Source organism: Ictidomys tridecemlineatus, chromosome 1 (assembly GCF_052094955.1).
Source record: "Ictidomys tridecemlineatus isolate mIctTri1 chromosome 1, mIctTri1.hap1, whole genome shotgun sequence".
Lineage (NCBI taxonomy): Eukaryota > Metazoa > Chordata > Mammalia > Rodentia > Sciuridae > Ictidomys > Ictidomys tridecemlineatus.
This window is the reverse complement of record NC_135477.1, coordinates 118,686,226-118,698,575: the sequence shown is the minus strand read 5'-3', so window position 1 is coordinate 118,698,575 and position 12,350 is coordinate 118,686,226. Positions and strand designations below refer to the sequence as shown.

General features: G+C 39.2%; 1 protein-coding gene across 2 annotated transcripts in view; it reads left to right on the top strand.

Annotated features, from left to right (window-relative positions):
* Positions 1-8,668: 8,668 nt before the first annotated feature.
* The window catches only part of Cdc23 (cell division cycle 23), a 21,551-nt gene continuing 17,869 nt past the window's right edge, over positions 8,669-12,350 (top strand). Inside the window, exons 1-3 of one of the 2 annotated variants that reach the window (XM_078045792.1) lie at positions 8,730-8,869; positions 8,957-9,029; positions 11,878-11,906. In XM_078045792.1, coding sequence (XP_077901918.1) covers positions 8,867-8,869; positions 8,957-9,029; positions 11,878-11,906 — 105 coding nt within the window. In that variant the 5' untranslated portion in view covers positions 8,730-8,866. Of the gene's footprint in view, positions 8,870-8,956; positions 9,030-11,877; positions 11,907-12,350 lie in introns of both variants that reach the window. The other variant, XM_005327245.5, reaches the window with a different exon arrangement.

The window sequence follows — 12,350 nt, the reverse complement described above, 5'->3', positions numbered from 1 at the left end:
TTTTTTTAGTTCTCGGCGGACACAACATCTTTGTTTGTATGTGGTGCTGAGGATCAAACCCGGGCCGCACGCATGCCCAGCCCCTCTTCCAAATGATTTTAAGATTTTTTTTCTTGTTCTGTGAAGCATGTCATTGATATTTGATGGGGAATTCATTGAATCTGTCCATTGCTTTTGTAATGTAGCCTTTTCGATAATAGTAATTCTGCCTATCCATGAATAGTGGAGGTCTTTTCATCTTCTAGTGTCTTCTCTAATTTTTTTCTTCAGTGTTTTATAATTTTCATTGTAGAGGTCTTTCACTGCCTTGGTAGGATTTATTTATTTATTTTGAAGCTACTGTGAATAAAACTGCTTTCCTAATTTCTTTTTCAAAAAATTCATTATTGATGTATAGGAAAGCTATTGATTTTTGCCTGTTGAGTTTCCTATCCTGACATCACCAGCTTTTTATAAGTCTCTTGTGACTCAGTTACCATGTCAATCAGCTCTATGTCCTTTTCTCCCTCCTTTCCCTTTGCCTTTTTCTATTCCTTTTCCTTTTTCTTTTTACACTCTGCCATTTTATAACTATGGAACTTAGGATAATATGTTGAATTCTGTGGTGACAAATGCATGGAATTCTGCATACATACATAGTTAAGGACGCCTGAGTAGCAGGCCACTCCCCTCGTGCTAGGCGTGTGAGCAGCACGCTTACCCATACGCACAGCCCTGGGCATGAGACCACAGTGTTGCAGTCCCTGTGCTTGCTCCACGGCCCACTCCTCAATTGGTCGCTGCAAGGACAGTTAGCAAGAAATTGTATTGGTGGCTGCCTGTAATCTGCCTAGCTACTGCCCAAATATATATACATGGTAACTGCAATAAAATCAGAACTGCTCCCAGCTTGGTTACCAGAGGTCTTGATTAGCGACTCCGCAGCCACACTCTCCTCTACCCTGTTCTGTAGACCTCCTCGCTGGAGAGAGAGAGCCCATGCATAATACTATGGATCTCAGTGTCCTTATCTATAAAATGGGAATAATAATAACAATACCTGTATTACTCGTTTGTGAGAGCTAATGAGATAATGTTTGTGTAAGGGTTACATGGGATAATCTATGTAAAAACCTTAACACATATCTTAGCTTGTAATTGGCACTTAATAAATGGAAGTAATTTATATATTTATTTTATATATATATATATAACAATTTTTTTTAACTTTGCTTTATTTATTTTTTTATGTAGTGCTAAGAATCAGACCAAGTGCCTCTCATTGCTAGGAAAGCACCCTACTGAGTAACAACCTCAGCCCTATTTATATTTTTGTACTAGAGATTGAATTCAGGAGTGCTTAACCACTGAGCCACATCCCAAGCCCTTTTTATTTTTTATTTTGAGGCAGGGTCTCATTAAGTTGCTGAGGGCCTCACTAAATTGTTGAGGCTGGCTTTGAACTCATGATCCTCTTGCCTCAGCCTCTAGAGATTTGGGATTACAGGCATGCACCACTGCGTCCAGCAACCTCTCAGGGGTGATGGTATTGATGGTAAGGAATTGATTATGCAAGGCTCTTGTAAGGATCATAAAAAATTACACACAAATGCCCAGTAATCAGTTAAAATAAAATAAATGTTTATTTCTTTCTCTCCCTCTGAACTTTTCTTCCTTTTTTGATACATTTTCTTCTCAATAGAGACATCGAAACCTGCTGTGTGCTTGTGGCAGTTTTTCTCGAACTCTGATCAGTTTCATCATGTATTTATGAAGCACCGACTAGGTGATGACAAACACTCTCCTGATTATTGTGCTGTTAACCCCTTTGGAGGGAAATGGAGTTGTTGGGTCATCTCCCTTCCTGAATCTGGGCCCCTGGATGGGGCCCCAGAGCATCAGGGTCAGGGTGTAACTCTGCTCTCAGAGTCTAATCCCCTGAGCTTGGAAGGTAGCATTTTGGCTATTTTGATCATATGTTTTCATGCAGTGTATTAATCAGCTTTTTATTTTTGTGTGACCAACAAACTTGACAAGAACAACTTAGAGAAGTGGAAGTTTATTTTGGCTCAGTTTCAGACATTCAGTTCATGCTCGGCTGTTCCATTGCTTTGGGCCCAAGGTGAGGCAGAATATCATGGCCAAGGAGCCTAGTGCAGGAGTGCTTTCACCTTATGGCAGCTGGGAACCGGGGAGCTGGGAAGGGCTGGAAGGGCATGGCCCCAGTGACCTACCTCCTCAAGCCATGCCCTACCTGTCTACAGTTAGCACCCAGTTACTCCTTTTAAACTAGGCTAGACTGATTAGGTTACATCACTTATAATGTAATCATCTCACCTCTGAATACTCCTGTATTAACATAGGAACTTTTGGAGAAGACCTCATATACAAACAATAACATGCAAGCTAGGAGGGAGCTTCATGAACAATGAGTAGACACAATGCGGGCTCATTTACAAGTAAAAATACAAATTGTGACTGTGGTACAGATACCTGAAAGGGGTTAGGGAATTGGGCCTCTGTTCACTTTTGAATTCTTTTCCCCTTCAAGTATTGCAGGGAGAGGAGGGTTCTGGTTATAAAGTAAGTGAGGTAATGGGAGACTTAGGTCTGAGATCTCTTGACTTTCAGATTGATCTTTGTCAATTTTCCACTGAGAGAAGGAGCTGCACATTTCAAACATAGCAGTGACACATCTCTCACTCTCTTTGAATTGAGATAACTACTGTTGCCTATGCTGGTCTTGAACTCAAGGATTCAAGTGATCCTCTGGCCTCAGCCCCCTGAGTAGTTGGGACTACAGGTGTGCAACACCATGCCTGGCAACAGTGACTTTTTAACTCTTCATTACATCATTATTTTAAAATTTATTTACTGTTAATAAACTTAAAACAAGGAAGTTACTGCCTCCTAATTTTTACAGAGATGATTTGAGCTCCAGTCTCCAACTGGAATTTATCAGAAGTGGAAGGAATCTTGGAAGTTCTCTTGCTTAACTCTGTCATTTTAAAAGGACCTGTGAGGAAAGGGAGTAGAAGAGGGGAGGAGATTTTGCAGGTATATTTAGATCATAGCAGATTTCAACTCTCTCTTGTTCTCTAGCTCTCTCTGTCTCTCTGTCTGTCTCTCTCTCTCTCATTGGGGATTAAACCCAGGGGTGCTTTACCATGAAGTGCCATCAAGCTACATCCCCAGACCTTTTTATTTTTTGAGACAGTGTCTCACTTGCTGAGGCTGGCTACAAACTTCAGAACCTTTTGCCTCAGCCTCCAGAGGAGATGGAATTAAGATTTCAGCTCTTCTGTACCCCAATCCTGGGCTGCTTTTAGAAGTGGCAGTTATGTATGGGGAAGAGGCTTGAACTAGAAACACTGAGTCCTGGTTTCTTTACCTCTGAATATCTGGATAATCCCCAAATCATGCTATTTCCTCATAGAAATGGTGATACATACTAAGGAATATTATTCAACCCCAGGGCTGAAAATGTCACAGTATTACAGTTTACCAATCCCAAAGAAAGAATTTGGAGGACTCAAAGAGAGTGTTTGAACATTTTATTACTCATGTGCTCCTCAGCGTGGCAGACCAAGATAAAATGAAGGACCATACTGTGCCAATGAGCAGGGGAAAATAAATACAGGATAGATTGCAGGCCAACCACTTGTATGGCTTTCTTCAGATGTTTTAATGAGTACATGATTAACTTTAAACCAAGGTTTGATTTTTAAAAAATTTTTTTTAGTTATACATGGACACAATATCTTTATTTTGTTTATTTATTTTTATGTGGTGCTGAGGATTGAACCGAGGGTCTCACACGTGCAAGGCGAACGCTCTACCACTGAGCCACAACTCTAGCCCCAGGTTCATGTTTTGATGCCCACCAAAAGATTGAAGACGAGGGAAGTGGTGAGTTTCCTCCCTCCTTGCCCTTCCCATCACATCTTTGGGAGTCTTTCTTAGTCCACATTCAGAAACAAGCCTTCACTGACTTGTATTTGCCCCACCAGTGTACACATCTCTAACTATTATAACAATGCCATAACATGGGTATTATTATTATTGCTGTATGTGTGTGTCTGGTGCTGGGTTTTGAACTCAGAATTTGTTTCTACTACCACTGATTTACATCTCATGCCTTAAAAATAGGTGTTAGTATCATCTGAAAAATGATATAGGATCTACTTCATAGGCTTCAATAACATTTGAAAATTATTTGTAAATGGCCAAAGACACAAATAAGAAAGAATAAAATGTTGAAATTATGAAAACATAATAGAATATGGTCTTTTTTGAATAGGACTTGAGGTCACCTCAGATAAACTGTTATCTGGATCTATTTTCTATTCTGTAAAATAGAAATAATGACTCCTATCTTGCTGCATTATCAAGAGTGAGATAGAAATTTAGAGAGAGTTCACTGAGTCTCCAAAGGAAAAAATATCCCTGTTAAATTATAGAATGAATAGACAACTCGTGAACTGGACAAAGGTACCTAAGGGACAGAAAGCCCATAAATTACTCTGTAACTTTCCAGTTCCCTATATAAGTCTTCTGGAATATCACAAAATGGGAACAAGACTTTAGTAGTGGACCATTAGCCTTGGGAGGCTAGGGTTTAACTACTGGACCATGACCCTCTGATCACCCAATGGGCCACCCACCTCTACATACTTGGATGTAAGCTGAAACCTTTATCCCAGACAAGATCCCCTAATGGGGAAACAGGATCTTGCTCAATATTTCCAAACCAGGAGAGAAGCCCAATCCCTTTGGAGCACACATTTCCCACCTAATTATTTTAAAAACCTAACCTTGGGCTGGGGTTGTGGCTCAGCGGTAGAGTGCTTGCCTAGCATGCATGGCATGAGGCACTGAGTTTGACCCCCAGCACCACATTAAAAAAAAAAACTAAATAAACAAAATAAAGGTATTGTGTCCACCTAAAATAAAAGTATTAAAAGAAAAACAAACCTAACCTTAAGCCCTGGCATCATCTCTCACTCTTGAGATTGAACACACTCTCTCACCCTCCTGTGTCCTTTCTAAAAACCTCTTCCTCTCTTTTTAAAAATCTGATTCTCATCAGGTTTGGTGCCATATGCACCAAATAGAGCCAGGCATGATGGTGCAGGCCTGTAATTCCAGTGACTCATGAGGCTAAAGTAGGAGGATTGCGTTGAGGACAGCTTCAGCCATTTTTCAAGACTCTCAGAAACTTAGCAAGATCCTATCTTAAAAAAAAAAAAAAAGGACTGGACTGGATGTAATCAGTGGTAAATCCCCCTTCGTTCTAGTCTAGTATCAAAAATAAATAAATAAATAAATAAAACCTGACTTGGCCTTAAATTTTTAAATATTTTGCAATGGAGACAAGAGCCTAGAAGATTCAAGTACAGGTCTCTTCATATCCTCTTCATATCTCTTCTCTTCATTCCTCCTCAGACATCAACACAGTGACAAAGAGGATTGGTGATTCTACATGTCAAAATCCTTGCAGGACCCAGGACCTGTGGCATATGCTTGTAATCCCAGTATTGGAAGGATGAGGCAGGAGAATCACAAATTTGAGATCAGCCTGTGCAGTTTAGCAAGATGCTGTTTAAAAATTTAAAAATCAAAAGAGCTGGGGATGTAACTCAGTGGTAGAGCACCCTCAGGTTCAATCCCCAGTAAAGTAGGAAAGGAAAAAAAAATTAGGGAGTAAAAGCTCAAGAATAGCTTACCCATAGCCAGTATTTACTATATGTTAAAAAAATCGTCCTAAATATATTACACGGATTATCTAATTCAATTCTTATCCAACTGAATAACAGGAATTATTATCATGATCCTTATTTTATCAAGGAATGACCTGAATCCAGATAGGATGGCTCTGAATTCATGTTCTTGAGTTCTATCCTCTACTGTTTCTCAATTAAAAAAAATAATTTACATTCATATACTGTATTTTATTTATGTTATACAGCAATCAAATTGGTTTTATAATCTTTTTAAAAAAATTATAGTTGCAGATAGACAGAATGCCTTTATTTTATTTGTTTATTTTTATATGGTACTAAGGATCAAAACCAGTGCCTCACAATGCTAGGCAAGTACTCTGCCACTGAGCACTACAGCCCCAGCCCATGGCTTTACAGTCTTTAATATATATTAATCAGAACCAGGCATGGTGGCACATGACTGAAATTTTAGCAACTGGGAAAGCTGAGGCAGGAGCATCACTAGTTCCACACCATACTCAGCAACTTAGTGAGACCTTGTACCAAAATAAAACATTTAAAAAAAATATTTATTTTTTTAGTTATAGTTGAACACAACATCTTTATTTTATTTATTTATGTTTATGTGGTGCTGAGGATGGAACTCAGAGCCTCACATGTTCGAGGCAAGCACTCTAGCCCTAAGCCACAACCCCAGCCCCCAAAATAAACAGTTAAAAAAAAAAAAAAAAGACTGGAGATGTAGCACAGTGGTAAAAGGCCCCTGGGTTCAATCCCCAGTGGTTCCCCACCTCCACCTGGCAAAATAAGTATTAATCTACAACTATAACTCTTCTAAAATCACTTCTAAATCTCACCCAATGAGCCAGGCACGATGGTGCATGACTGTACTCCCAGCAACTCAGGAAGCTGAGGCAGAAGGACCACAAGTTTGAGGCCAGCCTCAGTAATTTAGAGAGACCCCAAGCAACTCAGTGAGATCCTGTCTCTAAATAAAATATATAAAAGGTCTTGGAGCGAGGCTCAGTGGTTAAGTGTTCTGGATTCAATCCCCAGGACCAAAAATAATTTAATAAATGTAAATAAATAACACCAAAAGAATGACAAAAATGGGCTGGGGATGTGGCTCAAGCAGTAGCCCGCCAACCTGGCATGTGTGCGGTCTGGGTTCGATCCTCAGCACCACATACAAACAAAGATGTTGTATCTGCCGAAAACTAAAAAATAAATATTAAAATTCTCTCTCTCTCTCTCTCTTTCTTAAAAAAAAATTTAAAAATAATGACAAAAATGGTTCAAAAAGTTCCCAAGAGAGTAGGTAAAAAAGTGCTGTCAGGCACAGTGGTACACACCGGTAATTTCAGTGACTCCAGAGTAAGAGATAGGAGGACTGAAAGTTGAAGGCCAATCTCAGCAATTAGTGAGGGCCTTAGTAATTTAGCAAAACACTAATTCAAAATAAAAAGGAATGTAGCTCAGTGGTAAAACACTCCTGGGTTCAACTCCTAGTACAAAAAAAAATCTTTTTATATTGTTATGAAAAGTCTTCCAGGTTTTTTAAAGCAAATTGCAAATCTTCATGTATTTTATTATTATTATTATTTTCAGTGCTGGGATTAGAATCTCAGGGCCATGCTCACTCCTGGTCTTCTTTGTAATATTTAAGAACACCAGGCTTTGGAATCAGATCAGGATCATAGACTAGACTCTTTTTTTTTTTTTTAATTTTTCTTTTTTTTTTTTAGAGAGAGAGAGAAAGAGAGAGAGAGAGAATTTTTTAATATTTATTTTTTGGTTCTTGGCGGACACAATATCTTTGTTTGTATGTGGTGCTGAGGATCGCACGCAACTTGAGCCATATCCCCAGCCCTAGACTCTTTACTGGGCTTGTTTTCTTTTCTTTTTGGCACTGGGCATTATGTCACTGAGGTATATCCCCAGCCTTTTATAATAAGAACAGGATCTTGATAAATTGCTGAGGCTGGTTTTTGAATTTCCTATCCTTCTGCCTAAGCCTCCCTAGTCAGTCCCTAGTGCCTGGGTGCCACCCCGCCCAGCCCTTGCTTTCTTATCTGTAAAATTGAGATGATACGAATATCATAGTGTTGTTTTCAATTATTTATTTAAATTAGGTTATTATTATTTTGAGGTACTGGGGATTGAACCTAGGGGCCCTTTGCCACTGAGCTATATCCCCAGCCCTTCTAATTTAAAAAATTTGAGTTATATGATATATATATCAAAAAATTTTAATTTTTTTACATATATATGTAAAAAGCAGCTAAATTAAAAAATGTTTCTTGAAACAGTCTCGATTTAGCGAGATTAAGTTGCTGAGGCTGGCCTCAAATTTGCTATCCTTCTGCCTCAGTCTCTGGAGTAGCTACTAGAACAGGCTTGTGCCACCGTTCCTGGCTCTTACAGCTGTTTTTTGAGTTAAACCAGATTATGCTTGTAAAAGTACAGAACCTGTCACCAAGTAATCCATCATGGAATGTTACCTTTCTCCCGGATGGGTTGCAATGAAGGGAGATAAAGAGGAAGAATTCTCCGTAAAGCGAGAGATACATCCTCTTACAGTGCTTCGAGGAAACCATTCATCCTTCTTAGACCACAAACATCACTTTTATCCCATGGCACAGAATCTGCCCAGAAACTACCCACTATTTGCCAGCCAATCACATCACCCCGAAGGAATATAGTATTGTCCCTTCTCAATCTTTTCATGCCCTTACTTTCATCCCCAGCTTTCCTGTCTACTCAGGTGAGGGCTGTTTCCCTGCACTTCTTGCTCTAATTTTCTGGCCTCAGTAGCTTTTGGCTAAATGAGAACCTAATTGTCTCTTTTTTCCCCCCCTCCCTGTTCACCGTGATGGTAAGAGAAAGATTTCTGATTGGTTGTTCCGGAGTAAGAACTAGCCAATGACAGTCACTCTTTTTCGGAGCAAGGGAAGCAAGTATTATTGCTGATGATTGGTCGAAGTGGCCCGAGTCAGGAAAATGGCGGCGAGTACCTCTGTAGTCCCGGTTGCGGTGACGGTGACGGCGACGGTGATGCCCGGTCTATCCACGAACGCAGATTTCTCAGATTTGCGGGAAATTAAAAAGCAGCTGCTGCTCATTGCGGGCCTTACTCGAGAGCGGGGCCTGCTGCACAGTAGCAAATGGTGAGGTGTCGGGGTCGGAGGGGACCAAGGTTGGATCCTTGGCCTTGGGGGCTTCTCAGGCTGATCCAGTTTGTGTGCGTGTTCTAGGTCCGCGGAGTTGGCCTTCTCCCTCCCCGCGTTGCCTTTGGCCGAGCTGCAGCCGCCGCCGCCTATTACAGAGGTAAGAGCATCTTCACAGTGAGCGATCCTCGCCAAAGCAATGTGCTTGAAGAGGCACACTGAATGCCTTGTCGCTGGAGAGGAGCTAACCGTTTAGCAGCAGTGTTTGCTAAAGGGAATACAAGCGTTTAAAGAGCTGGGTGGTATAAGTGGTTTTTATCCTTGGTGTTTTCTTGTTTCGTTTTGGTTTTGGTGGTGCTCTTACTTTAAGCCAGAGAGACCACGTATACAATCATTGCTTAAGATTTCAGCTTTTGGGATTTTGTGGCCCAACCTAGAAAATACTCAGAGATGAGAAAAAGCAAAAGTTTTCGCAACAGCTTGGGACTATTCTTACTCTATTGTTTGATAAGCATTGCAAAATGTGTGTGGGCTCTGGGTTCAAATATAAAACTAATGACTTTTGGCAATTTACTTAACCTTCTGAGCCCAGTTCTTTTATCTGAAAATGAGAATAATAATGACTACTTTGGGAGGGGACAATTTAGGGAATTAGATAATATCAGGCACTGAGTAAATACCGGACTCAGTAAAATCAGGTATTCTCCAAATTCCCATTCATAAGAGAGAGGTGGCTTGGTAGGGTGAATATTTTGCATCTATATTCCATTCATGTTCTTTGCTCCTGTCATCATTGTTGTCAAGATAAATGCTAAGTGACAGCCTTCCATCTATAGATAATATTAACAATAGTTGGGTTTTCAAGATTAATTAAGACAATAGAGGTAAAATTTTTATTTTTATTTTTTAGAATTAAAGGTAAAACTCACTGTTGTATGATTGTTTTGAGTCACTGTGATTTATATATCTTATTAGCTTTTACTTCCCTGTGACTATTGTCACAGTGCCTAGGCACATTGTTGGTCCTGAATAGAATAAAAATTGCTGAATGAGTAATAAAGCACAATGCCAGGTGAACATAGAAAATAGTCCTTGCTCCTAACAGTTCATATAACACAGGAATTTTATAGACATTTCAGAAACCTAACCATTATTGAATTATTAGAAAGTAATAGCTATTGGTGCTGGGTATTGCATGCCTGTAATCCGAGAGACTGGGGAGGCTGAGGCAGGAGGATCACAAGTTCCAGGCCAGCTTCTGCATTTTAGTGAGACCCTTCTCAAAATAAAAGGGTTGGAGCTGTGACTTAGAGGTAAAGTTCAGTCTCCAGAAGCAGGAGTGAGGGTGTGGGGGGTGATATTAGCTATTGGTTAGTTTCAGCTTACTTTGAGTATATTGATTTAGCAGCTTCTTTTTTAAATTGTTGGACATTTAGTGTTCTCTGGGGAGTGTCCCTAAAAAATGCCAGAGAAACATATTAATCTCATTTAGCCTTGATCCAAAATTTAAACTAGAGTAAACCTTAAAACATTGGTCTTCAAAGAATTACTGAAAGTGAAGATTCTTTTGCTGTGTTCAAATCTGTGTAGTAGCCATTTGTTATATAAACATTCTTGCCAGGTGTGATGGTGCACCCTCTAATTGCAGCAGCTCAGGAGGCTAAGGCAGGAGGATCGAAAATTTGAGGCCAGCCTTTGAGACCCTGTCTCAAAATTAAACAATGAAGAGGGCTGGGATGTGCCCTTGGGTTCAATCCCTGGTACTAAAAACAAAACAAAACAAAATGATGTGATTGGTACTAACTGTGGCTACTTAAAAACTCAGCTTTAATGCTAAATACGTCTGAATCATGTAGTGTGTAACCTTCATTAGAACATTCTAGGTTCTCATAAGCAAGAATGAAAATATAAAGCTATATAGTTCAAATAGTAAAACTTTGTGGACTTTGTGGATTTTTGTTGTTGTTTGTTTGTTTTTTGTTTATTTTATTTTATTTTTTATTTTTTGGGTTCTAGGGAATGAATCCAGGGGCACTTTACCATAGAGCTATATTCCTATTCCTTTTTAATTTTTTTAAAAATTTGAAACAGGGTCTTGCTAAGTTCCTGAGGGTCTAGCTAAGTTGCTGAGACTGGCCTTAAACTGCTTCTGCCTCCTGAGTTGCTGGGATTACAGGTGTGTGCCACCAGCCCTGGCAAAATAGTAAAACTTTCAAATGTGTGTGAAGAGTTATAAATGTTTTGTGTATGATGTATAATATGTATGTTTGTTTGCACAGTGTTGTGTAATTGGAATGATTTTTATCATAATCCATTTTTCCCTGAATATGCCAGTTGATTTTTTTCCCACAACTATAAAACAGTGACTATTTCTTATTTGGCAAGGTGTAATGCACCAGTACTGCAAAAACAGAGAGAGACAGGTGCATAATGAAGGGAGGGATTCAGTGGAAAAGAAATAAGCAGCTGGTGAGTAGAATGTGAAAGGGACCTTCAGAATCCTAAGCTGAATGGCAATATTTAGGACATGTTGATCCAGTGAAGAAAATGCTAAATATGTTGTGATTCTACTTCCGTACTAGTGATAATTTGGGTCAAGATGGATAAGAAGAAATGAAGTTTTTCATGTTTTAGTTAACTTGTTCCTAGAATTTGGGTGATCATACATTTTTCTTTTTTTGTTACCTGGGATTAAACCCTGGGGCATTTAGGCACTGAGCACCCCAGCCCTTTAAAATTTTTTTATTTTGAGACAGAGTCTCACTAATTGCTTAGGGCCTTGCTAAGTTATTGAGGCTGGCTTTGAGCTTGTCATTCTCCTGCCTCAGCCTCCTGAACCACTGGGATTACAGGTGTGCACCTCTGTGCCCAGTATGTTTGTAACTATGTTTTTAATTTAAATGTGTTATGAATTATAACTGTATTTTATTTTTTTTAATAATTTTTTTAGTTGTGGGTGGACACGATATCATTATTTATTCATTTATTTATTTTCATGTGGTGCTAAGGATCGAACCCAATGCCTCACACATTCAAGGTAAACATTCAACCCCTGAGCTACAACCCCAGCCCCTATAACTGTATTTTATGTTGTCAACAATGCTAACATATGATAAGACTTTGTTGAAATACAGAAAATATAAGTGATCACATACTTGTATTGTACTTATGTAGGAATTTAAAAAAGACGAGAAGGAAGAGAATGCCACATATGAATGCTGGACATTTTAAGTGACTTTTTCGCATTTTCCTCATATCAAATCTGTAAGGTCAATATTACTTATTCTACTTTACAGAAGAAACAGATGTTCAACTAGGTGTGGTGGCACATTCCTATAATCCCAGTGATTAGGAGGCTAGGGCAGGAAAATTCAGGTTTGAAAGCAGACTGGGCCACTTAGTGAGACCCTATCTAAAAATAAAAAATAAAATGGACTATTGAGACTCTGAGTTGATTTTTAAATTTATAGCTCAATGCTGA